The 27608-nt window shown below is 39.4% G+C and overlaps 3 protein-coding genes across 4 annotated transcripts in view; all 3 read right to left on the minus strand.

Moving 5' to 3' along the window:
* Positions 1 to 27608, minus strand: part of srd5a1 (steroid-5-alpha-reductase, alpha polypeptide 1 (3-oxo-5 alpha-steroid delta 4-dehydrogenase alpha 1)) — a 387143-nt gene that overhangs the window by 272536 nt on the left and 86999 nt on the right. The window lies entirely within an intron of this gene.
* nrsn1l (neurensin 1-like) overlaps positions 1 to 27608 on the minus strand; it is a 229013-nt gene that overhangs the window by 64433 nt on the left and 136972 nt on the right. The window lies entirely within an intron of this gene.
* Positions 23107 to 26571, minus strand: sox4a (SRY-box transcription factor 4a). Its single transcript, XM_079368202.1, has one exon. It carries the CDS (start codon positions 26091 to 26093, stop codon positions 24984 to 24986), a length of 1110 nt encoding a protein of 369 aa, XP_079224328.1. The 5' UTR covers positions 26094 to 26571; the 3' UTR covers positions 23107 to 24983.

Genomic DNA, 27608 nt, shown 5'->3' on the forward strand with positions numbered 1-27608 from the left:
TCAATACTACTACAAATCATACAGAGGAAATCAATTTGGTAAATTGAAGTCATGCATTGCTATGGCCACCACTGTTGTCCCTTGAGCATGATAACAACCGTGAGAGTAGTAACACACACATTTGTGAGCGTAAACATGTACACATTTGCCTTGTCTCATCAGTTGTTTAATGTCATTGGCATTCAGTGTTCTGTCCTCTGACATAATGCATACTACTAATTATCAATTCCCATGACAAAGGCACTGCGCTTACAATACATCGATAGAAGATAAAGGGTCTGCCTGATAGGCCAAGGCTACTGAAGATTCTAACGACAAAAAGCTTTGAAAAATTAGCATTCAATCAACAGACTCGACTTTATAAAGCGTGAGAGCAAAAAAAACATTTTGATTCTCTTTTGGCAGGGTACTCTGAACCTTTTTTTTTTTAGAAGATTCTTTATTTGTCATTGCTACAGTACAGGTACAAGTACAACGAAATGGCTTTTTGGTCGAGGACCGGTCTGCAGCGATACTTCGCGCTGACCTTCATACGCCCCAGACGCAGCAGGGGGGAGCACTTTGGGGTTAAGTGTCTTGCCCAAGGACACAACGGACATGTTGCTCGCAGGAGCTGGGGATCGAACCCTTGACCTTCCGACTGAGGGACAACGACTCTACCAACTGAGCCACAGCCGCCCCTTGCAAAGTAACAGAAATCATTCATCAAGTCCAACATCATACACCATTTGCATTCTCTTCTTCTCATTGTAACTAAAATGAAAATCAGAAAAACAGTAGACATCACACTAAAGATTTGTTTTCCAATCCTTCTTTTTTGTGCGCAAATTTAATTGAATTTGTATGTTAATGAGGGCTGTGCATAGCTAACGAGCTCTGTGTGTGACCCATTAACATCTTGAATGATTGTTATGCCCGGGGCAAGAACCACCTATAGGGCTAAAACATGAAGACAAAGAGCCAATCTGAATACATTATACATTCATTTACATTTTCACCTACATCACAAACAAGTTACAGTGATATTTCTCTCTCATGTCAATCATTCATCATGACTGAAAAGCTCTTGGTAGAGTCTAAGGGCAAAAGTAAAGGACAGGAAAATGAAGAGAGCCAGAAACCATTGGGTTTTTTTATTAGAAATCTACACAATGATTTGCTCCTTACTCATTAAGTGCTGTTGCTTATTGAAAACATATTTCTACCTTGTTTGACATTGCTATTGAAAAAATGATGTTGCCTTGTCATAGTTGCTGTACAGCAGATAATTAGGGTTCCCTCTGTATAAGATCATCCATCTTGCACGTCTTATTGATATTGTAGAAATACAGACAGAATGCTGGATGTATCTTTCATTCATCTCTCTCCCCTCTCAATCTTAGCTGTTATATCCAGTGTTTCTGCCTCCCTCCCTCCTATGCTCCAGCTCCAGTAATGGCTGAGAGTGGATGTATTGACACAATTCCTCAAAGCCACACAGCACTGTTAGGGCACTGCAGTCCAGCTAGGGGTCAATTTATGATAAGGTTAATGAGGGTGACTCAGACTCAGGCATGGCTAAAATGTGAAGAGGTATAGAAATGTTAGGAAATAGGAGATCAGGAAGGAGAGAGGTAAGAGAGTAAGAGAGGTAGGTCCAAGGAAGAAAAGTAGATTAGGATAGTGGATAAATGAAAAGAAGAAATAAATAAGAGGCTGGGATAAAAGAGAATATGAAAGTTAAATGAAACAAAATAATAGGACACATAAAATTGATCATTCACAGCCAACAAAGTCCCCAGCACTTGGAAGTTAATACACACATTTTCCAGGTAATCATTAGCCAGTATTTGGTACAGTTGTAATGATGCTTCTAGATATTGGCACTCATGCCCCCAAGACAGTGCCCATGCTTCTCTCTTTGCATGTGCCCAGATGGTCCTGCTTGTATAAATCCTAAGCTGACAGGCACATTTTAGGTATCCAAGCAGAGATTAGCCCATTTCCTTCAATAGTCTGGGAAAAAAATCCTGAATCAGCATCTTTACAATACTGCTGATGCTCATCTCTCAACAGCTCAACAGAATAATCTGCTCTAAATTCTTATACTGTATGGCGTGTGTGAGACTATCTCTAAGTGTTAGTAAGAAGTTGTAGATGTATATGTGCAGGGTGACGATTTACTGGCATTCCTCCGTTCGCTGGTAGGGGCGCTAATTTAGGAAATGCTCCTATGGGTTGTATTACGTGACATACGACCTCTACGGTCATATAGGTTGGAGGACTTGTTGAATATGATTGTTCAAAAGTAAATGACAGAAAAGTAACGTGCAAAGTGAAAGGATCAGGGCATAAGTGCAATTTCACAATAAATATAAAGCAGGAAGAAGAACTGTTGGACTAAACTAAAAAACTTTAATTCAAATATTTTCAACAATTATCAAAGACGGAGAAATTGAACAGTTGTAACTGGATGTTTCTTGTCAACTACCATGAAAGAAATTACATATTTTTCATTGCGTGGAAACACTATATGGTAAGTCAAAGACCAAGAGAACGGAGCTGCTACTGAAAGCTGCCCAATACTGTGTTGCTGTTGTTTTGGTATTTTTTTTTAATTTTTTTTTTTATATACTTTATTAATCCCGCGAGGGGAAATTCGGTTTTCACTCTGCATTAATGGAGAGGTCTCAGAGTGAGGGGGCTGCACACAGAGAGCGCCCCAGAGCAGTTGTTGGGGTTCTGTGCCTTGCTCAGGGGCACCTCGGCAGTGCTCAGGAAGTGGACTGGCACCTCTCCAGCTACCAGACCAATTTCCGGACTTGGTCCGTGCCGGGACTTGAACCGGCGACCCTCCAGTTCCCAACCCAAGTCCCTACAGACTGAGCTACTGCCGCCCTCAATGATGCACAATGCAGAATTTAACTAGATACAATAGTTCGTCAGTAAACATATTCCCTTCTGGTGTACCAGATTGAATGTCACATTTTGTTGTTGTTTTGATTGAGAGCCCCTTGCAGAAGAGATGTTGGAAGTAGCTCCAGTAGTAGACCAGTATCTGTAAAACTCTCAAATGTCCTTGTTTTCAACATTCACGATGGAGAATTGTGCTTTTCGACATCATTGTAAAAAAGGGCTTACATCATAATGATGTAGAGGATAAATAAAGATATGTATTTTTTTTAATATACTGTGTAACAGTTGTCACTACAATAAAAGTAATAATAATAGAATGTACAAAAATGTGTTTTCTGTGCTAAATGAATGTGTCATTGCTAAAACTGTTAATTGTGGCTGGACTTTTGATTTGTGTTCAGATTGTGTGGGTTGACTTTGTTAGCTAGTAAGTGGAGGCAAATTGGGCTAGCGGTTCAGTAATGTCCCAGACGTAGATTCCCAATTTCTTTCCCGAACTTCCCTATAAACGAGTTTAGCGCCAGAGAGAAAGAAAGGCAAAAACTCCAGCTGACACATTAAAACCAGCACCAACACCTCCCAGACTGGGACTAAGCCTGCAACACTAATGCTCCCCATCCCTTCCCAAAATCTGTGAAAGCTTCACTTGCAAGGCTGCCTGGTGCCAAGGCTTATTTGCATAGAAAGGAGGTAATTTTGCGTACATTTTTAAAAGTTTTCCTAATTTACAAATGAGACAGGCGCAACTAGGACACAATCTGCTTATAGTGCATTTTCTAATCCATTTGCATGCACTTCACCCGTTGCAGGTGCTCTGGGGATCCCATGCTATATTTTTTTCTCATTTGCACAGTTTTTTTTTGCTCCTTCAGAAGCAGTGCAAATCTTTTCTGACATACAGATTTATAGAATTAAAATTTTTCATTTGAAATTTCCAAAGTATGTGCGATCATTTTTCTTTGCAAGTTAATTAACATAGCTGCATTTGTCAAATAGCTGAGTCAAATTGTCCATAACTCCAAGTGCCATTTGAAAAGCTCAAACAGCTCATTACGCACACATGAGGAAGGAGGTAATTGGTGACATCTTGCTTTAGTGATACTGATTTTGTTTAAACAATGAAAATGTACAGAAAAGATTGTTGTGTTTTTTTAACTGGTCATAAGGATGTGTTAATCCTTTCTAAGAGCCATTCAAACAGTTTGATAATTTCACCAGCAAACTAGCAAGATACACTTTTCATCAGTTGGCTTAAATCACAGTTTGTTAATACAGGATTTCCGTGTGTTTGTGTCATTTGGCATGTTTTGAAGAGTTCTGATTTTAAAATGTTATCTTGTACCACTACCTAAAATTACCATTAAAATGTATCACTCAGATTACTTGTACCAACAGTGTCAGTCTGACAAAGACAGCAAATATAAACTATAATATCTTCTTTCATTTTCACTGTTGACCAAATCTGTTTCACAGATAGAAACAGAATCAATAGACTGATTTATTGATATATAAAATGTTTCTGTTGAAACTTCTTCTGTAGCTGATTTTTTAGTTTCTTTTTGAAAGACCCTGTAATGGAGCTGGGTCCATTGGAGACATATAGAGATTGTTTGTATGTTTATTAGTAGAGTGTTGATGCAGACCTGAAAAGAAAGAAGCGGATTAGTGACATGTTTAATTGTTGAAGATTCAAATGTGCTGACCATGGTGTGTTTTGCCCTCTTTAGGTGTTCCGGCCAAAAGAGTCCCTGGGGAGCCGTCAGCACCTAAAGAAGGTTCCGGATGCATACATGCTCTGAGTGGGAGGGGTGTCCTGGTTTAATCTTTATTAAACTTAGTATATGTTATAGAGAATAGATTCACTGCTATATTAATAAAGATGTATTTGGTTAGAAAAGTTTGTGTAAGTGTATTCACTGTTTTATGGTTAGAATAATTTGAATGTTTATGGTACCTGAAACCTATACTTACCTGGGTGTGTGTTGGTATAGCCCAATAAGGACCAGCTGCTATAAAAGCAGCCCACTCACTCTGCCAAAAGAGGAGGCTATGGAGAGGTGCTGCCAGGCATGTTATTTTTTTTTTAAATCACTTGTTTTTTTGTTATTTTGTAAATACATTTCACCTGGGTGCACATGAAGAAGCCTCAGCTCTACTTTGTCCTCCAGAAACGCAGTCTAGGCTTTCCGTGACCTGACGAATGTCACAGACCCCTACATGGTGATGTACAGTATGATCTTTTGATTACATTTTCACAAGAATAACAGTACAATCCCCATACAGCTAGACTACTCAATGAGAAATATGAAAAGGAGTTCAGTGTTAAAATAAATAAATAAATAAAAATAAGAATTGAAATACACTTCCTGATTTGTTACCTCTGGGAGTGGCTGTGTTTGTCCACTTGCCAGTGACAGGATATGACAACATATTCAGCTATTTTCTAGAAATATTCCAGTCTCATCACACTGGGGCTGTACACCAAGTGCCGAAGAGATGCCTAGATAAATATTCATGATTCACTGACTGGGCCTATCCTGATCTCTGCCAACTGCCAACACTGGATTGTATCTTTTAAATAAATTACTACTTCTTGAATTCTTTAAATGGATCTGATAAACTTTAGCTTTATATATCCAAAACAAGGTAGGTCAGCCTGACCCAGGAATCCAGAGGACTTGCAGTGGCTAAAATAACCTTTATAGGGAAACAGACAGAAACATAACAACACAGCACAGCCTTAACACAAGGGGAGAGAGAGAGAGAGCGATGAGCAGGGTGGGGAGGGAGAAGGAGGTGATGAATGGTGTTGTTTTTCTCTGTAAGGAGGATAACTGTATCCTCCTCTGGGAGCTATGGACCTGGAGAGTGTCTATGAGCACCAGTCATGTGTCTCAGAGACAGCCAATGAAAATATGGGGATTTGGTTCATATGCGAGTTGACTGGGTCAGAGTCAGAGCAGCGGAGGAGGCAACAGCCAATCAGAATGTGTGGCAGCGTCTGGATGATTAGCCAATAAGGTTGGAGTCTGGTGTCTGGTACCAGTTGATGTCTGACAGCTAGACAGACTGTATCTAATTACCACAGCCACAGCTCAGCATGTGTGTGTGTGTGTGTGTGTGTGTGTGTGTGTGTGTGTGTGTGTGTGTGTGTGTGTGTGTGTGTGTGTGTGTGTGTGTGTGTGTGTGTGTGTGTGTGTGTGTGTGTGTGTGTGTGTGTGTGTGTGCGTGTGTGTGTGTGCGTGCATGTGTGTGTGTGTGTGATCTAACTGAGGAGAGGGGGAGCAGAAATTAGAATTAAACATAAGGAAGGTGGCTTGGAGGTTTTGGCAGAAGTTAAAAGTGAAGTATCAGATCTGGAGGGCTGCCACAATAAAATAAAACTGTGCCAAAAGATAGTGTTTACATGAATATACAAGCCATGATTTTAGATGCATTCCTTGACTGAGCATGTTCAGTAGTGGCATGCTGTATTGCTCTAAATGTTCATAGATCATCGATTTTCTGGAACAAAGGAAACATTCAAGGAGTTGCTGAAAGTTTGTACCGTGTTTTAAGACTATGTTCTTGTCCTCTGTTTCCTGTACAAACGAAGTCCTTAAAAGACACAATGTGATAGTATAAAATTGTTTTCAGCACAATTCAGACAATGATTAATGGACTTACACCATTTTCTGTACGCACATTTGTGCATTCAGACACACATGTGCTCAACCTCAGCGAGAGGTGAGAGGAGGTGACAGACAATGGCAGTTGTTTTGACTGCTTCTCTCTGGGCATTGACACAAACACATACACACACACACACACACACATACACACAAATAATACTCTTTACATTTTCCACAATGGTGCTGTGTGCTGGCTGCCTTGATCTGTTTTAAACATGCTTCCTTTACACGTAGAGGGGATAACTACTTAAAGGAGAAATCAGAAATATTATGTTCCGCCATGAGTAAAATGTAAAGGTTTATAAAGCTGTTTTTACATTTGCTCTCCTGAAAGTATCTAAACAATTTCAGGAGGGCTGTTGTGGAGATTCTCTTAACCTGACTGTTCAAATATGTACCTAAATGTGATAGGCTATCTCTGTCAGACTGGGACAGGGGTTCTCCTGAGGTAGAGGTGACCTAGCGGTCGTAGCAGACGGAGCAACATAGTCGCGTGTACGCAGTCTATGCACTGTGCAGCAGTTACAGCATATAAATGTCACTCCACCTCCAATTGTCTCGTGGTGAATTCTCAGAGAATAACTTGCGACATTCTCACATCATCTCACTCAGACTTGCTAATGCCTATTTGGGAAGTGAAAGGAAAGAAATGTTTCATCATCCCAGGATTAGTCAGTGCTAATTAGCTAAAACTTGCCAATTAACATTATCTAATGGTAATATCAGGATTATTTTCAGCTGTCACTTTCGGCCATTTAAATAATGGCACTAATATTTTGATCATTAAGCACTATATTTATGGTAGGATAAGGAAAAGTCTGTGTTTTTGTTATTCTTACAAAGACAAAAGATACTTTAACAGCATTGGGAGAAGATCAATGTCTTTGTCAGTCTAGGATATCTTGTTTGTGAATAAAAACTTCTCCCATTTTAATAGGTGGCATAAAAGCCAGGATTAGTATTAAAAATGTGAAATAATCCTGTTATCTACTCAGTAGAGAGCATCAGCGCTGGTTATTCTCCAACCCTGCAAAAGGCTGTTGTTGTTATTCTTTGATCAGACCAGCAGGAATAACAATTTTTAATTCATAATGCTCACTCTAGTCAGGGAACACTAGGACCTGCATATTTAATTTTGATCAAACAGAACAGATTAAAAGACAGGCAGAAGTGAGAAATGGAGGAATCTCTTGAACACTGCTGTCTAACCCTTAAATGAGATTAAAATAAAAAAAGAGTACAGTCAATGATGTAAGTGGTGTCCAACAGGAATCCCAACCTAGCTTGGGCAGCTACTTGCTTGGACTGTTACTCACAGGATACACTATGAAAGGTATTACTAATAATTTGGAATCTCAGGCCATTAATACTAAGATTTTTTTAAAAATCAGGGAATATCATCCCTGAATGTTAACTTAAGAGAAATGCACAAACCACAAAATATAGAATAGCTAATAGAATGAAAAAACATGACAAACACTTCACACTCACTGCTACTTTGCTAGTTGCTATTACAACTACTCGTTATCCTACTAGTGATACTACATAATGTTTTAAGAAATAGCTGCCATTGCAACTTCTCTTGTTGTTAAAAGTAACATTGTTGGTTTCTGTTTCTACTAATTTAGATTTATTTTTTTTAGAGTATTTCTATGCTACCAAAATGACTGTGTTGCAGAGCTGTTTTCAGAGGGTGGAAAGCTGTTTCCCACCAAGAACCAATTTAATAGATAACACTAGTTGTGTTTTTAAATCTTCCTGTTGTCTCACCACACGCACATAAACACACACAAAACAGACGTGCGCACAAGCTCACACCCATGTGACAACATAGTCTCAGTTTCCTGTCTTTTACTCACACACACACACACACACACACACACGCTGTACAGTAGAATTCCATGAAAAGCAAGGAGAGAGAGAGAGAGAGAGAGAGAGAGAGAGAGCGAAATAGAGGGAGAGAGAGAGAGAGAGAGGGAGAGAGAACAAGACCTAAAGGGACTTTCCCCTGGATTTCAGAAAGGAGGAGTAGGCAGACAATGGGAGCCACAGAGGACAGGAACAAGAACAGGAGGAGGGAATGATTGGTTGTACCATGTATGGGTTCGTTTTTGTTTCCCACTGTGGAAATTACCCAGTTATTGCTGAACACTATATTAATAGGGTGTCATAGCACAAAAGTTAAGAAGATAGAAACTATGAAAAATAACACTTACATTACAACTTTATGTTGTCGTTGTATAGAGCTTTTTGCATTGCAGAGCTGTCTCTTGCTCTGAATTTTCCTCTCTCTCGTCTTCATCTCCCTCTGAGTTGTGCAAGGTTATCCTTGGCCATGCTTACTTTATTGATTTTTTTGGGGGGGGAAATGAAATAATAATAACAAATAATTATATGATAAAAGATTTAGACTTCAGGAGTCGATTAATTAGCTGTAAGAACTGCATCAGAATTTGTTGAAAGGGAAACTGGTTGTAAGTAAATAGAGAGATATCGAAAGACAAACTTTATTCATCCTCTGTGGGAAATTCAGGCGTATTCCATATCTGCACTGTAAAGTTCAAATCTGAGTGACAACTAAAGAAATTCTAATGGTGTGATTTACTAAGATCTCAATTAAAGAGCAATAAATTGCGTGTTCACTGCAAAAGTTTGCACGTTTGGCTTGTGGGCATTAAAATGTATTGTTGGCAAGAAGAGGGAAATAGGAAGACATAAGTGTCAATGTTGAAATTCTTTAGCATGCAGAGGCTTTGAATGGTCAGTTATAGTTTAATCATGTTGTTTCTTTCAAACTATTATTGAAGCAAGATAAAAAAAATAAATGCATACCATTTATTTTTCTGTCATTTAAACATGCTAACACATCTTTTATTGTGCCTATGTCTCCTCCTAACTGCAGCCTGTTGTGCGTAACACTCGGCTCTTGGATTAGCACGTTCCTTTCAAATGTGTTAAATTTAGACACCGTCACAATCACCGCAATTTTTGCCTGGCTTGGTAAATCGCATTGCGTGTACAAACTTAACTTCTTTGCATTTTCTCCTCCCAGTATTTTGCACACTGGGGCAGAAACGCCCCATGTTGCATATTCATTAAGGCAAACGTACTATTTGGACAATACGAGTTGTTTTGCTCATATGAAAGACGCAATCCTCAGATCAGTTCAGATAGTATCAAGTTTGTACACGTTTTAATACGTTTAGTAAATCAGGCCCCAAGTCAAATAACTCAAACATACAGTATAAGTTCGATCAATTAAAAAACAGTAAAAAAAGACAATGATAATTGTTAAAAACATGTCAATTCATCATAGTCGTAAACAATGCATAAGTAAGTCCTTAAAGGGATACTTCACCCATTTGCATTAAGCTTCGTATCATTAGAAACCTGGTAGTATTTTCCAATGGTCTTGCATCCAGCCCTCATTTTGCCTGAAATGGCTCTTCTAGTGAATGCAAATGTACATGACAAGAAGAAGTTGTCGTTAGCAGGGAACTTAAGCCAATCTAAACATAGCAAACATTGCCTCGCGTCCAAATCTCTAATCCGCAAATTGTGAAAATTTACTTCTTGGATTAAATAACCCGGTTCAGAAGTCTTACTGGATCTGCAAACGAGTTGTGATAGCTTCGAAGTTAAAGAAATCAAAGATGCTGCAGCCTGCTCTTGTCCTTTGCTGTGGCTGGAGCGTACCAGACTTTGATAGACAATGAGAGAATAGACTTGATGATGTCAGTGTAGAAGAACACCATCATACTGTAGTCTTTGGCAGTTTGAACTTTTTCAGCTGCCACAGGAAGTACTGTACATCCTCTGCTGTCCATTTGTATGCACATCTTAATAATGTACCATTATATTTCAAACTGTATTAGGACTATAATGCCTCTCATACTCCAACTATTTTAGTTCCCATGTGGACCAGATTAAACACTGCCTGGTTTGACCCTATTTCTGAATATCTTTACTCCCTTTTTCATCTCCTTACTTTATACCATATGGCTTTTAGAGGTGTACTCTAGTTGAACCCTTCAACTTCTTATCTGCCCTGTCTCTATCTTTTTTCACTGTTCCTACATTGTTTTGTGCCTTGTGCTTCACACTATGCAAATAAACACTAATAGAGCTTTCCATCTGAATATTTGTCCCACCATTGACATATGGACAAACTTGTTATTCTCCTCCTGTCATCTTGCTGTCTACTTTCCTGTCTGAATTAAAGATAATGCAACTAACCTAGGAAAAAAATAAGAATTGATACCTACACAGGGGCCCTTTCTGTTGTTATCTTGTTTTTTAAGGTATCACAAAGCATTACATTTATCAACTAGCTGATTGAATATACCAACAAAAAATCTTTGCACGGTATTGGATATTGGCCCAGAAAATGAAGACAATAAAAAACAGGAACTCCAATGTTCAGTTATTTAATAAGAAACAACACAGCAAACATTGCAATTTGTGTCCAACAACAGAGAGGAACAAGACAGGCTTTGCACCAAACCTGGGTTTTCTATTTGCATCCACATGCTTGTCTCAGTTTTTGCAATATCTACATTTCAATTAGGAGAGGTTTAATTAAGAATGAAAAATGAAATATTAACAATGAAATGTGCAACAATTATAGACTGAAATGTGCAAAGTCTTTCAGGGCTAGACTCCATCATGAACTCTGAGGGGTAATGAGGCCAATACAGGATAGGATGCCCCCCTATGGAGTCTAGACACTGGTGGTGGTGAAGAGGAATGGAGGCTGTGACGAGGAGTGGGTTTCAGCCTGGGCCTGGACTCTGCAGAGCTGGATGGAGGTGACTGGGGCGGAGGAGGGTTGCAGCGTGAGCCTGAAGCAACAGAATGACTGTGGAAGAGAGAGAGTTTTTAGCGTTTGACAGAAGGTGATTGATTGGTTGAGAAAGTTTGTGGCAGAGTCTGGTTGGTTAATTCCATGATACACGCCCATGATCAGCTGCTCACCAGAGAGAGAGATAGAGGTAATAGTAGGGGGTGTGGTTAGAGAATGAATGGGGAGGTGAATGAATGAAAGAACGCCACTCTTCCTGTCTGGACTTACGCTGAGCTCCATTATGTAGATGTTTGCTATTCCCTGAAATAAAGTCCAGTGGCCCATGAGTTGATCTGCCTATAGCAAACTATGGAGGCTTGCAGGTTTCATAGGTTTGGCAACAACTTAAATTACCTACATTGAGAAAATCATGCAGCATATTCATGCTGCACATACAAAGGCATTTGCAAACTCTGCCTTCACAATGGAAGTGTTCCAGACCTGTAGGGGCACAAAGAATTGTTTATTGATGGGAGAGGGTAAGAGAGACCGGTACGGAAAGTTTTGTATCTTGCATCTTTAACCCAAGGTCAAGACTTCTTCTTTTAGGTCAAAGGTGGACCTTAGAAAATCTAACCAGTGGTGGCTTTGGTGTGGTACATCAGTACCGGGGGCTCTGATGTCTTTTCACACCGGAATTGTAATCTGTTTTGCAAGAGCAATGACGATATGGCCTGAATCCATCCTCATGGTCGCAGAGCAAATTCTACTTGGAGGGTTGCAGCCTCAACAGCTTGTTCAAGGGCGTTTCAGGTCAGACATCTGTGTGGTGACTTTATGTACACTTCCACCTCATATGACACAACAATAAAAAAATGGAATTTACATTTAGTTTTAGTTTGTAGTTTTGAATGAAATGGACTTTTTTTTTTTTATTACAGTGTTATTCCATGTGGCCTGACTGACATGCCGAAATCTTTGTGGCTCTTAAAGATTTGTATTTGAGTGACCCTGATGCAAATCATGACAAGAATCAGAAACACAACACATATTATACAGCAATAAAAATATATTAGGCACTGCAACAGGGACTTTTAGACAAACTTCGAAGAATATGAAAGCAGATGAAGATGCTTTCAGACCACAAAACCAATGTGAACATCACTGGGTTTTAACGGAAGCTTTGTGCCTCATAATCACCTTTCTTTACCGTAGGATATGCACCATATATTTTCCGTTTTTCAGTTAACAAACCGGTCATACTCAAACCAATGCCTCTGCATTTGCTTCTGAACATTTTGTTGAAAAAAAACAAAAACTTTTTACCATGATCAGTGTCTTGACAGGAGGCAGCACACAAACATAGACCTAGAGTGCTTCTCCTGAGGGCTCCGTATCAGATGTAATGACCCAGCCTGCCTCCAGTCCACTTACATAAGAAAAGATTACACAATTTATAAAGAAAACACCACAGGGCCTGGACAAATATAGCTCAGTGAACCTCTGAGTATCTTTGATCAAGGATGTGGACGTGAAGACAACTATGGAGGACAAGGAGACAGAGCGTTGCAAACATTCTCTGTGGCTTTGGAGAATGTATAAACTGTTTCGGCTAGTGAACATGTACAATTTAAATAATTTAAACAGTTTTTACATTTTCACTACTCTTACTATTGTTCTCTACAAGAGTCACAGGAGAATTGAGTTTATGTAAGAACAAAAAGGAGATTGAAAACAATTCAAATAGATGTGATGGTTCCCTGTTGTGGAGATCAATTTAAGAGAGACTGTAGGCACTAGACAGGGAGTAGGTGCAGTGTGGGAAGTGAAGGTGTGTGTTTGACTTAAACAGCAGAAGGCCCGTTGGAGCTGCTTCCACGCTTCAAGGGCTTTAGTGACAGCAAAGCTGCTGTATTCAGCGCCATCAGCAGTTTTGCTCATGAATGTGTGTGCATGTGGGTTTATGTGGTACATGTGTGCCTGTCCACAGGGAATAAAAACTCGCTGTGTTGTTCTTCCATAAAGCAAGGACATTTTCCTCGGCAAAGAGGACAAGTACACACTACTGTACTGTCATAGGGTACACTTATCCACTGTACTAATTTGGACCTTTATTAAAATTAGATATCAGCCTCTCAATTCAAATAACCTTTAATTCATAATTTTCAAAATATTCTATGATTAGCCTATATGATGTATACTCCACACTTTACGGTTTAATGAGATTTCCTGTGCCAATTAGATGTAGTACTTGTGCAACTATATGGGGCCTTACCAGTAACAACACTCCGAAGAAGTCCCATCCTCAGCTCAACTGAGATCTTTGACCACACTAGTTTACTAGTAAAATGTTGAAAGATTAACTAGTAAACTATAGACAGCAAAAAGTCCTCTATGTTAACTACTATTTAACAAAGAAGACGTATTTTGTGCCGACTTGTCAGCTCGTGAGCCTAACCATGTTTACACGTTAACTGGTACAAAATTTCTACTAGTAACCTAGAAAGGCATATATTGATGATACTAGTTAACTAGTGAGGATCAAATCTAAAATGTCACTAATAACACACATTGCACAAAAGGATAATGAGGAGGTGGGGCATAAGTGTGGATTGAGGCTTCCAATAGGCTCTCAAAAATAAAATCAGGATATTTAGCCTCACTAGTAAACGAGTGGAAGGCTTTGTGTGGCAATCGTAAACTAGTTGTTTACATGCTGAACAGTCAAAATCCTTTGTTAACTAACTGAACACAGATGTAAACTAGTACTCTGATTGTTGACTAGTTAACCTGTGACTGAGAATTGCTCTAACTAGTGAACTAGTACTGCCAAAACAGACCATTACTGGTACAAGTAGTCGACATTTTGATCTTACTTTTTAAATAGTTAACTATTTATGGCATCAACATAAAACATTTTGACTTGTTGCAGTTAGCTAGAAAGCATTTAAAACCTCACTAGTTTAGGGCTTTAGAAGAACAAAAACATTGAAAAATCAGAGTTGAAACTAATCACAATTAACCAGATATGCTTGTATATGCAATCATACAAATAATAACCTTGACTTTACATAACAATAGGGCTCATTCAATCTTGAATAGAATATACAGCAAAAAAATCATCATTTACAACTTTGTTCTTATTAAGAACAGCATGCACTTATATGAAATATTTACACGTTCATTTGTACCTAACGATTCCACCTTCCCTTCCAACATTAGGCTGTACTCTTACTTATGTTTTCTTTAAATACAGTCATGATGAGGATAAAAGAATACAAAATAATAATCACAAGAACAGTTGTTGTTTTAAACATTTTTTATAAATATAATAAGATGTATATATATATATATATATATATATATATATATATATATATATATGTGTGTGTGTGTGTGTGTGTGTGTGTGTCTGGCTGACAACTCACATGGTGGGATTTTTTACCTACAGTTGTTTGTCTGTCTGTGACTTGGTCAGCGAGGAGTAAAGTTAAACAAATGTGGGTCATAATAAAATATTTTAAAAAGGTAAAAGCAAAAAAACAAAAAAATAAGGCTGCATGGTTTTTCAGGAAAATCTTTTACCATATAATATAGTACAAATTGTATATTTGGAATGTCTATATATATTGATACATTGCAAAGTTCATAATTTCTCACATTTTGTGATTTTTCCGCGACTAGAATCTTTACTTTTTTTCTGCCTCTTTGGAAAGCCAATGTATTAGATATCCTTGATATTAAAGCTCAATTTTCTGCACCAGTGAGGTCTTTGACTGCACAACTGTTTACTAGTAAAACGTTGAAAAAATAACTTGTAAATTAGTAAACAGTTTACAATTCCTACATGTTAAATAATAAGGTGCATAATATCTACTAGTTACCTTGTAAGATGTATTTTGTGTCTACTGGTTAACTACTGAGCCAAAACATGTTTAATAGTTAACTAGAAAGGGAAGCATAAAAAAGCACATTGTATTATTCAAGAGGCTTTGGTGAATGAAAAAAAAAAAAAGTACAGCGAAACAAACATCAATCGCAGAAAGTCCAAAGTGCGATGGCACGGTGGCAACCAGCAGCAAAATGCAGTCATCCCTTGCTGGCACATGGGACACCCATTGACTCAGTGACAGGATGTCACATCACATGATTTATGATGGGTAATTATGGTTATGCAGTAGACATCATATCCTACTTTCTTGCTCCCTTATGTATCCATGCTGTGTATATGTGTCTTTGCTTGTGTGTGTTGGTTAGCAAGTGTGTTTGTGACTAATTAGTTATGCTGTCTGGATCCAGCAGCGGCTGTCTTTCTTTTTCAACAGAACGGAAGACAAGGCATGTCACAACAACATATCTCACATTTCCTCCAGACATGCAGCTGTGCACAATCACACACAAACACACAAGCACATATTGGTCTGAGGCAAAAGGGTCTTTGCCTGTCTTTGTGGCTTTTATTTTGCATAATTTGTTGAACTACAGTAGGAACATGCATTTTACATCAGGAGGAGAAAGGAAAGGAAGTAGTAAGAAAGAAGGAACAATTACTCACATAACTCATAATCCTTGACAGATGCAACCATCCAATTTTTACCTCATTTACCATGCCTCTGTCTTGGATTGAATCAAGGAAATGCAGGATCCTAAGAAAAAAAACAACTAAAAAAAAAAAAAAACATAATAGTGAAATTGATATTTCGAATTTTCATTTTAACACATTTTTAAAAAAAAAAATGCATCATGACACTTCTTTTGACACATAAAAACACTTATTTATTGCTTGAAGAGTTTGAAAGCTAACAACTAACAAGCACTTTTCAAAGCACTAATTGCAGAAAGAACACTGTGGAACACATGAGATTGTCTTAAATTACCCAATTTTGAGAAACAAATGAAAAAAGGAAACTAGATTAGATGCATCATGTTAAGTAACCTTACGCTGTTTTTTTCTTTAGTTGAGAAAAACGTTTTTAATCTTCCATAAAAACAGAAAATCAATTGCTAATTTCTCTTAAAACGCACAACAAATCAACTATTTTGTAATGTGTAACAACCCCTTTTCCCCCTTTGATCTATGACCCTAAAAATATTTGAACAAAAGTGACCCCGTCACCCTGAGCCCAAGTATTTGTGATATAATATAATAAACTAATATGTAATAAAATAACAGAACCGACACACTCTATTTTTTCAAAGTGTCTTACCATATTATTTTAGATTGGTTATTTGATCGATTGATTGATTGATTGCCTGACTGACTCTGTTTGCCATTTTCAATGTTGTTTATGAGTTAGAGAAGCTTATCACTGAAATAATGAACTGTCAAACCAGATGATATAATCTGATGTATAGATAGTTGAGGCTGAGTAGCTAAATACTGTATATACAGAATCAGATCAGTGTCAGTGTTACATTACACAAAAGTATTAGTGCACAGTGTTCTTTTCTGTATAAAACAGGATGGTACACTCTGCCACATAAGCCTTTAGTAATTATGATCCAAGCCTCAGTGTTCTCAAAACTTGTCCTCATCTTCTCAAGCATACTACAGTACAACACCACCTACCTCTATGACTCAGAATTCCTTTTTCGTTTTAAATTGTTTCAGCACAGTACTTAACAATGAGTTCTTTCTGTGAAGCACACAGTGTGCCATAATATTTGAATTGTACCCTAAGACAAGCCTGGATGCGGGTGAAGTGCTTTCTTGTGTCTGTCCCATCATTTGTGGTAAGCTGCATTTACTGTATACTGTGTACATGGTTTATACTCGTGGCTTGTCCTCTCCTCACCCCAGTTTTACCTCGATAACTGTTAAACCTAGTTTAGTCACAGACAGATATAGGATATAAGAATTGTATTGCCAAAGGGGTGGGGTTCTTCCTTTGCACATTAGAAGAAAGGGTCTACTATTGAGAAAATAAGTTTTTGACACTATTTTAAATATAATCACATCACATTAAAAAAGGGAAAAAAGTGAATTGTGTATATCATTTAGGATCAGTATACTCATTGGGTTGGGTTCTCTCATTTGGTGGCTCATTTGTTGTGCAACGAGTAAATTCATCCCCAATTTATTGTATTTGTCATTCCCCTTGTATAACTCATATTAACTAAGCACATAAGTATTATTGCTGTTAAAACTATTAGTTCAATTAGGAGAGACAAATAACCAGGGTGCGAAATACAGGTGGTCTATAGGGGGGTCTGAGACCCAACGACTGACACTTGAACCCCCCCCCCCCCCCGAAAACCTCCAAAGCAACATGTTGGGGGCTCTCTGGAAACACAAATTAATGTTAGGTGTCCAAAATCTTCTGGGGGAGAGATCCTCCATAACCTGTTAGTGAAAAATATTAAACTGCTGCTGAGGCTGGATGAAGGAGGTTTGGTGGTGGTGATAAGGAGGAGGTGGAGGGTCACAGCTAAACATATCATTTATCAACGAGTGAAAGAGAAGGGCATTTTTAAAAAAAAGACAGCAGTAATATGATAGGCTGAAAATGAGTGGAGCAGTGGTCTCCAGTCCAGAGCAATCAATTTAGCGAGTGGATTTGTAAGTTTATGAGACGTTAAATTACTCATTTTGGTCCTAAAGCCAGTCATTTTGTCGAGTTTGGGCTGCAAACACCTCTTCTTTGTACTTGTGGTGGATCTAGCGCAGAGCTATGACAAACAGTTCCGTGCTGTTTATGAGGAAAACTGTGATTTAATGTGTTAAAAAAATGTCATGTGTTATTTTCTTGCAATTAATTAATGGAAAAAATATTTCAAACAAGATCCAACAGCTTTATGGAACTGAAAAGCAAGTAAAATTGGATGTGTTGCATTTATTCATCCACCAAAATTGTTTTAGATTGAGAAGTGTTGCTTTTTAGGGCAAATATTGTGATGCACTAAAAATGTGATTAATTTCGATTTTCGATTAATTAGAAAGCCCTGAGTTAATTAGTTAAATTTTTTTAATCAAGTCCCACCCCTAATATATATATATAACCATACAGCCATACACATAATAGTAACATACATTATTAGTACATATGCACATACCCACACACTCACATACCCACACACAGTTTGTATTATTGTATTATCATTATTATTAACAATAATACCAGCATCCATAATAACTACAATAATAAAATATTTATGAAAAATTATACTTAGTGCTCATGAAGTACATTAATGTTGTGCCTTTGTAGATACAAGTAAGGTGTTTTTTATATAAAATATAACAAAAAGAAATGGTCTTTTAACCTGCTTTTTGTGTTTTGAGATAACATTTGTTATGAATTGGTGCTTTAAAAACCTATTAATTTATTTGAGTGGTGTGCATGGCATTAGCAGTAAATAGGGATTGGTTTCATGTGTTTTCATGCAAGCAACACAAACAGTAACCTTACAGATATAAAAGATGTTCAAACATAACTTTGTATAATACATAAAAAAAGCAGTGTGCGCTTTGAGAAGACTAAATACAGGTGTTCTGATAATCTATGACAAGATTTAGTATTTATTGTTGCCTCTCTGCTGCTAACTCTGTGTTCTGGGGAAAAGGGCCAGATAGAAATAAAACAAATATTCTTGTTTTGAGCAAAAAATCTGCCGATGAAACAAGCAAATTTTGCTTGGCTGTCATGGTTTGGTTTCCTTTATGTTTTATTTCAGTGTTTTGAATTCTGTTTTAGTAATTCTCTAGTGTTGCCTCTTGTGTGGTTCTTAGTTAAGTCTTTAGTGTTTCCTGTTTTTAAGTTGCAGTTCTGGTCTTCAGTGTTGTCTGGTTTCCTGCCTCTGTTTTTCCCTCCTATCTGAGAACACAGCCCTGTGGTGCTCCGTTGTTGAGGTTGCAGGGGCTGGAAATGTGTCTGCTCAACTCTGACCACCTGGGATCTGTTCGTCAGGAAGTCCAGGATCCAAGCACACAGGGAGGTGTTAAGTCCAAGGTCGATGAGCTTGGAATGGAGGTTGGTGGGGACTATGGTGTTGAAGGCTAAACTAAAATCGATGAACAGCAGTCTTACATAGTCCCCCTTCCTTCCTTCCAGATGGGTGAGGGCGGTGTGCAGTACCTGGGAGACAGCATCATCTGTGGATCTGTTCTGTCTGTATGCAATCTGAAGTGGATCCAGAGACTCAGGGACGGAGGAACAGATTTGCATCTTGATGAGTCTTTTAAAGCACTTCATCACTTCTGAGGTGAGTGCCACTGGCCGATAGTCATTAAGGCAAGCTGGAGCGCCATTCTTCGGTACTGGGACAACAATGTTTATTTTCAGGCATGTGTGGACCACAGACTGACTCAGGGAGAGGTTGAAGATGGTGGTAAACACTGGAGCTAACTGGTCGGCACAGGACTTCAGCACTCTGCCAGAAATACCATCTGGCCCGGCAGCCTTCCTGGTGTTTACCCTCTTCAGTGTCTTCCTCACAGTAAGCGGGTGCAAGTGTGCCGCTCCGGGAAATCTCATAGCCCTCCCTTGAATGGCGCGTAGCAGTGATCCAGTGTATTGTTGCCCCTGGTGGAGCGAGTGATGTGTTGGAAAAAGTTTGGCAGAACTTTCTTAAGGTTTGCCTCGTTGAAATCCCCAGCCATGAGCAGCACATCACGCAGGTCTGATAAAGCTGTGTCCGTGTCCACTTGTGGTGGAATGTAAACAGATGTAACAATGACTTAAGTAAATTCCCGGGGGAGGTGAAAAGGACGGCACAGGATGGTGAGGTGCTCCAGATGTGGCGAGCAGGAGTGGGAGAGAGTTTTAATGTTCTGTGGATTAAACCACCTATTGTTGGTCATAAAACAAAACCCTCCACCCTTTGACTTGCCAGATTCCTCTATCCTATCCATGTGAAACAAGGAGAACGAGCCCGATAGCACGATGGCTTGATCCAACACAAGTGGAGTGAGCCATGTTTCGTCAAGCAGATGATGTTACAGTCCCTCATGTCCCATTGGTATTTTACGCGACCCCTTAGGCCATCCATCTTATTATCCAGGGAGGCTCGAGATGAATTCTCCGGAGAATATCCTACTGTGTTTTCACATCAGCTCAATCAGACTTGCTGTGGAAAAAATACTAGGGGTCTGACAGGAGAAACTCCAGGTGAAGTCTTGAAATATCCTGGGTTTTTCAGGAGATTTCTGTGTGTTGAAAAGTGAAAACCCAAGAAGAGATTACACGCATAGCATGTCAAATCAGCTTCTAGGGGGCTCTCAATCAAAACAATAACAAAAGATGACATTGAGGCTAACCTTGGTTCATTTCAAACAATTTAAGAAACCAGACAAAGAAGACCTGAAGTGGTGGGGATTTGATGCCTTGCTCAAGGGCACCTCCGCAGTGCCTGAGAGGTGATCTGTCAACTCTCAGCTATTAGACCAACTTCCATATTTCTGGTCCGCATCGGGACTTGAACTGGCGACCAAACCAACCCAAGTCCCAACAGACTGAGCTACTGCCACGCCTTGCATAAATCCGCCTTGAGCGTTGGACATTTGCCTTAAGTTTGGAATGAAATAGATCTATTTTGTTTTGTATGGAAAAATAAGTCCTGCTATTGAAGGAATTGTCATGTGGTATTTAAATACGTGCATGAGAATATTGTATAGTTGTCATTCATTAAGACTGCTGTGTGAAAGCAGTTGATTCATTTTGATATGAGACTGGGTAATTCATTGTTCTTCAACTCTTCAAAGAAAACACTATTGGAATAATCAATAATCAATTCCATGAAAGACATAATTTCAATGTATTGTTAAACAATGATTGATAAAGAAAGAAAGTAGCAAAAGTTTAACTGTCCATTTAAGCCTAGTTGTGTATCAAAAAACGTGTGATGGGCTGAAACAGCTTGACAAAAGAAGTTCGGGCAAATATAATGCTGGGCTCGCTTACATATTAAATTCGTCAAGGGGACATTCAAATTTAGGATATTTTTTATAACACCATGACAGTGTTTGAAACACAATATCTCCAATTAATGATGCACAAAAGTGCAATGCCGTGACTGGTCAATTTGTGTTGGTCCACGGTTTATCTATGAAGGTGTAATGGGAGCAATCCCTATTTATCCAACAAGGAGCCCAAAGGCAAACATGTCATATACTCCCTACAATGTCACTAGTTTACCCAGGTCTTTCAATGGCTTGTGATGTAATGTGTGATGTGCATCTTTCCACTTAAGTCCCGGACATCTGATAGGTTAAGCAAACAAAAAGGGGTTCAATAGCCCCACACAAAATAGTTTGAAGACCCACAAACACATTTTGTCTTTCCAAGCAATCACTGTCCACTCTGTGGACCATGTCCCTCTAAACAACTTTTGATTTTCACACATTCACATGATAAACTGGATAAGATTTTGAAGTCTTTAGTGGTTCTGTCTGCTAGCAGTAAAGGGGGATATAGATACAGTGTATCAGCACAGTATTTATAGTAATTTAGGGATTACAGCCTTCCTGCAAATGTCTTGCTTGCTTCCAAATCTTGCTTGTTTCTTTGACAAGTTCATATACAATAGTTTTACCTTCTCTTCACTTTTAAAGCTGAATAATGACTCATAAATCTAAATCTGCTCACTTTTCATTTAGACCCATTGTTTAAATGTGATATTCCAACTGTCTCTGTGTTTTATCATGCACATTAAGTTGCAAAGAATGCTGAACTGGCAGGAATAAAAACACATCTGCACATGTATAGTTGGTGTGTAGTTTAAGTAGATATGTTAATTTGATTTTTATTGGACCCCTACATGTTAAAACATAAACAAACTTGTGATTATATACAAGGTCGAGTGTACAATGCCTTCAGTACTCTTATGACATCATTTGTTTATATACGTGCATGTATCTTTATGTGGGTCAGTGTTTGAATAAGTGTGTATTTGAGAAATGCAATGACATCCTTATCTGCAGTATTCATCAAACTATTGTGATTATGGGCTTTTTGATTTCCTGTCTGATGTCAAGCTTATTGCACACATCCATGTACTAGCTTCTCAGTTTTGGGATGGTGTGTAATGACCATGCCTTGTCTTTGTCATTACCCGGCCCAACATGTCGGAAAAAGGTTAGAAACAACCCTAGTCTCTGAAAGAGAGAGAGAAGGAAATAATTACCAATGTCTCTCATGGAGTGGGTGTAAATTGATACACACTAAATACTGTACCTTAGGGTTCTTTCTCTCTCTCTCTCTCTCTCTCTCTCTCTCTCTCTCTCTCTCTCTCCCTCTCCCTCTCTCTCCCTCCCTCCTTTTTTGTCAGATGTGTAAGAAAAATGAATGCATCCAGAAGGAATTAATTGGATTTGGGAGCAGTCTCCTGCATGATCCACCAGGACAGACAACCCACCTCCCCCCAACAGATGCCTCCTCATCCTCCTTTATTCCAGTCATGCCTTGCAGAGACGTCTGATGCCCCCATCTACCCTGCCCCACCTAAATGGATCAGTCTGTGTCCCATATTCCTCACACTCATACACAAACAGGGTGTAGTGCAGCCTCTATCTTGGATACCGTGTTTCCATGGCACCCACATTCACTGCACGTTTAAAAATTAGACAGAGTACGACCACTCCTACTGATTCACTGGCTGGCTATTGATTCACATTCACATCTGCATGCTTGCATACAGCAAACTCACAAAATCACACATGTATATGCACTGAAACAGATTGGACCTTTTGAATAAGGCTGTGTGTAATCATTCAAATTAAGAAGATTGATTGAAGATTTTAAAAAAAAAACACCACAAAAATACCGGTTCTTTTCAGTTCCAGCTGATTTTATTTCCTTCTTAGAAGAAAAGAATAGCAAATAAAAAAACACAATCTGTACAGAGGTCTGAGAGGCAGTGATTGACCCAAACATTGGCTGGTTTTGAGCAAGAAACATTACATGATATTGGCATGATTAGATGAACATGATCATACACAGCATATTGCACAAATGAAAAAGGAAAATAGATAAGACATCTTTAAGGTAAGAACAAATAAACAAACTCCTGGACCACAGCCATCTATCCAAAAATGGCTGTCCTAGTGACTGTCATCATCTAACATAAAACACACAATCTTTGCTTAATGTACAGTCAGTTTACATAAACATCTTCATGTAATTATTATTTTAAAAATCTTAAACACAACAGCTTGAGCTACATATACCTGAATCTGAAATACTAATGCTATTTGCCATGCCATAATATAGGAAAACAATTAGCCTGCTATACTTAGCCAACAGGTACAGAAAGGTTAAATACTATGTTTTGATGCAGGTTGCGCAATAACAGAAGCACTTCATACACCTCCCTCCCTACAAAGTCTAGGCAAAGTGGAATGAGTTTCCAGTGGTTAAAATAAAACATATTTATTTTGAAAAAGCACATAGAGGTATTAGCTCTATCCCAACAGTGACTATGGAATCTATAGCCTACCTTAGTTTGGTATATGTTTACTGAAAATAAACACTCAAACTGGGAGCCTTGGTGGTGCTGGTGAAACTAAAATCATTATATCACTCTGCCATTAAGAAGCATGTGGGTAAATACTGTAAACACTGTGTGAGGTCAGATTGTGCCACCCCCCCCCCCCCCCCCCCTAAAAGTCTATGTCCAATGAATATCAACCTGTTTTTAGGCTTCCCACATTCCAGACAACCCCTTTCTATAAATTTTGTACAAAAATACAAGTAGAAAAGCATGTCACACTTAAATCTCTTGAAAAGTGAGAAACGTCAAATAAGATACACTTCTAGCCCTTTCGCGCTGGTTACAGTCAGGTGTATGTGTACACAACACAACAAAGACCAGTACAATGACAATACTTCTGCGTATAAAAACGTTTGGACGGTATAAATACATCGATATATAAAACGACTTTTGACACATAGGAACTTACAAAGTTAGTACTATATGCAGAAAGATGCTCATTGGGAACCATTTTTTCCTGAATTGTGCATTGAGTTTTTAAAAAGGTTCAGAAAAGAGTTTGAGAAGTTTTAAGTCAGTGTCTGTTTTAAGTCCTGCCGTTGAGAGAGAAGCTGGTGATAGTGAATTGTGCTATGGTTACACAAATAGCGTAATTACACAAATTGCATAACTACGCAGCATAAACATTTTAGCGTTTACAAGCAACAATATCCTCCCCATCAAGGAGGGCATGCGTATTGATATCGAGAATTCGAAAATGGATTGATAACTATTCAGAAGCTGGAAGGAAAAAACTCAACCTGAATATCAACCTTAAGTTCAATGGGTTTGTATAAACGTTAACAATTTTTAACAATAACCAGCACTTCAAAAAATGCCTCTGTCCTCCAAAAAAGCATGAAGAAAAACATTTCAGGCTGGGTTCTCCTATTTGTGAGCTTGAACTGTGTGTCACTGCTCTTTTCTTACATTCACTCCTCTGTGTCCATATGCAAACTAAGCATTCTCTTGCGCGTTCCCGTCCAGCTCACCAAGCGCTGTCCAAGTCTGTCAGCAGTGCGTACCTCGACACGCGCACGCAGACCAGCTTTCTTTCATGTTTTCATTCTCCTTTCAGTATTGAAAAAAATATGGAAATAGTGGTTTGGACGGAGACGCCAAACAAGGACGTTAAAAGTTCCAATCATTAGGGGACGTCACACTTGATCTGTTTAGTAGGTAAACACCAAGTTAGAGATGCTGGACTCTAGCCAGTCACCTGAGATCATTTCACTGACCTCTGGGGTACAGTAGTCAGGGAAGTCAAAGTGAGATCCAGCACCGCAATCCCCGAAACTCCAGTCCAGGTCCCTGTCCAGCTCTGTGTCAGGGAAGCCCATGCTACCCAGGTGCATAGCCTCATGCCCGGTGGTCGCGTTAAGGTCAACCCGCTCGTCCTCAAACTCTTCATCTGATGATGAGGGTGACACAGACGAGGAAGAGTGTGAGTCTGACGGTGCTGGAGAAGAGGCGCGGGCATACCTGATGCGCGCGGTTCGTGATGACTCGCTGGCAGCTGAAGTCTGCTCTTCGTATAGGCTTAGCGGGTCGCTGGACTCCCCCGAGCTGCTCAATGTTGGGCTGGCCGGGACTCCCACGGAGGGAGGACCGCTATCCAGGCTGCCTGCCCCGCCGAACAAGTAACCCCGCCTTGCCTCACCAGTGCGCTTCTCTGGTATCTGTCTAGCCCCAGACGCTGGCCTGGTTTTGAAGAGTGTCTGGTGGCCACAGGGAGACGCATAATCCTGCGCTGAAGCACTCTTCATGCCCCCCTGCTTGTTTGTCCTGCTCCCTCCCTTGGATGTGGGGCTTCTTTTCACGTTTGCTTTCGCGTTGCGCTCCAAGCCCTTCTCCTCGCGGTCTCCCTGCCTACTCACTCCGCTTCCTGACTTGACTTTCTTTCTAGGACGGTACTTGTAGTCTGGGTAGTCGGCCATGTGTTTCAGTCTGAGACGCTCCGCTTCGCGGATGAACGGGATCTTGTCTGTGTCTTTCAGCAGCTTCCAGCGCTTCCCCAGTCTCTTGGAGATTTCCGCATTGTGCATGTCCGGAGACTGCTCCATAATCTTCCTCCTCTCAATCTGTGACCAGACCATAAATGCGTTCATTGGTCTCTTGATGTGCCCCGTTGGAGTTTTGCACCACGCTAAGTCGCTTCGTTCCGAGGGGGATCCGGGTGCTGGAGACGCGTCCATCTCCGAATCTATTTCTCCCGTGTCCATAGATTCCCCGCCGGGGGAATGCGCGTGGGCGCTCTCTGTCTGGCTGATGTGCTGCACCATCCTTTCCTCTAACAGTCTGGTAAACACCGCTCACAGCAGTGCTTGAGCAAAATTCGAGTGCCTTTAAAATGCCTATTAGGCTTTCACACAAAAAAAACAACTCGTTTTTACTTATTGAATTCACCTTTAAGTCAGATCACTGCTGGAAAAACAGGACTGGAAAGTTCCAACTAGACTGTTCTTTAAAGCTCAACCCGTTTTTAGACTCCTTGTCTCTTGAATTGTATCAGTGCCCTTCACAGAAAAAAAAAAATCCACAAACAATTTAACAGCAACTTTCAGCTTCCAGTAGGGCTGAAAACTCGTTCTGCAACGTTGAAAACGCGGAGTTGTGGGCAACAGCAGTGCAAGCGCCTTATATGAATCTGTCTGTCTGTAGCGCAACTTGTCTGTGCAGTAGAGGAGCCATGTGGTTGAATGGAGCAGCCGCACTGTCTCATAGTCTCCCTTTAAGCTGTAATGTTATTGTAAACACCACAACGGGCACCTCGATTTTTTATACCCTCGTAGAAAAATATATTATCCAACCAGCGTCTGTCTTCAAACTGATATTTGGATAAAGCACGCCCCGCAGCCTCCCATTGGCTGAATAAAAAGAAGGGTATAATAATGTGCAATGAGAAACGGTGTGCCTGACCTCATTCTTGCCTGGCTCAACTGGAAGAACTTGGTGCTCCTTTTTGTAAGTGTCTGTTGTAAAGGCGCATAACTGTGTGTGCATTAAAGGAACACGGTGTCCTTTCCCGTGCTGCAAGGGGAAGCTTTCATGGATATACTTAGAATGTCATTACTTTCATGTGGCTGAGGATGGACCATATTTCTCTTTTGTGTGAGATGGTAATGAAAGGATAAGCAATGGCAAGTAGAGATGTACTGTGGAGGAGAGTAAACCCACCAAAATATAGCTGAACTAACCTTTAATTAACACTCATGAAAACAACATATCAAATCACAACTGAACTAAACTGTAAATGTTACATTTATTGCACTATGGTTAACAGTAAACTTAACACTACACCATGAAGGCTAATAGAGTTATAGGTGCACACAGATAAAAAACTAAGTCACAGACACTAACAGCAGCTTCCTGCTCAACATCTTCTGCTATGCTTCGATTCCTCCTCCTTCAAAGCCCTATTATGTTAATTTGTCCATGTCATTTACATTACAGCTTCAGTCACTAGATGTCAGGCTAGAGCCAAGGGGAGCGAATGAAATGTATGTTGTGTGTATGTATTTATTCAGTTTTGTTAAAGCACAAGAACATTGTTTATGCTATGAAGGGCTGCTTTAAACTACCATCATATAATTGAAGGTTATGAATTAGCTATGATGAAGGCCCCCCATGATCCTTAACTGATTGACATAAATGTAAGTTGGCATTTAAGTGAACTTTTTTTCAAAGGATGAACTGTCTTTATTTTGTCTAATAAGATATAAACATAAATGCAACAATAAACATGTTTAGAAGGTACTTGTTATCTTTTCTGATAAGTGGGGAGGAGATTTCAGACA

The sequence above is a fragment of the Symphodus melops genome, assembly GCF_947650265.1.
Source record: "Symphodus melops genome assembly, chromosome: 18".
NCBI classification, from domain to species: domain Eukaryota; kingdom Metazoa; phylum Chordata; class Actinopteri; order Labriformes; family Labridae; genus Symphodus; species Symphodus melops.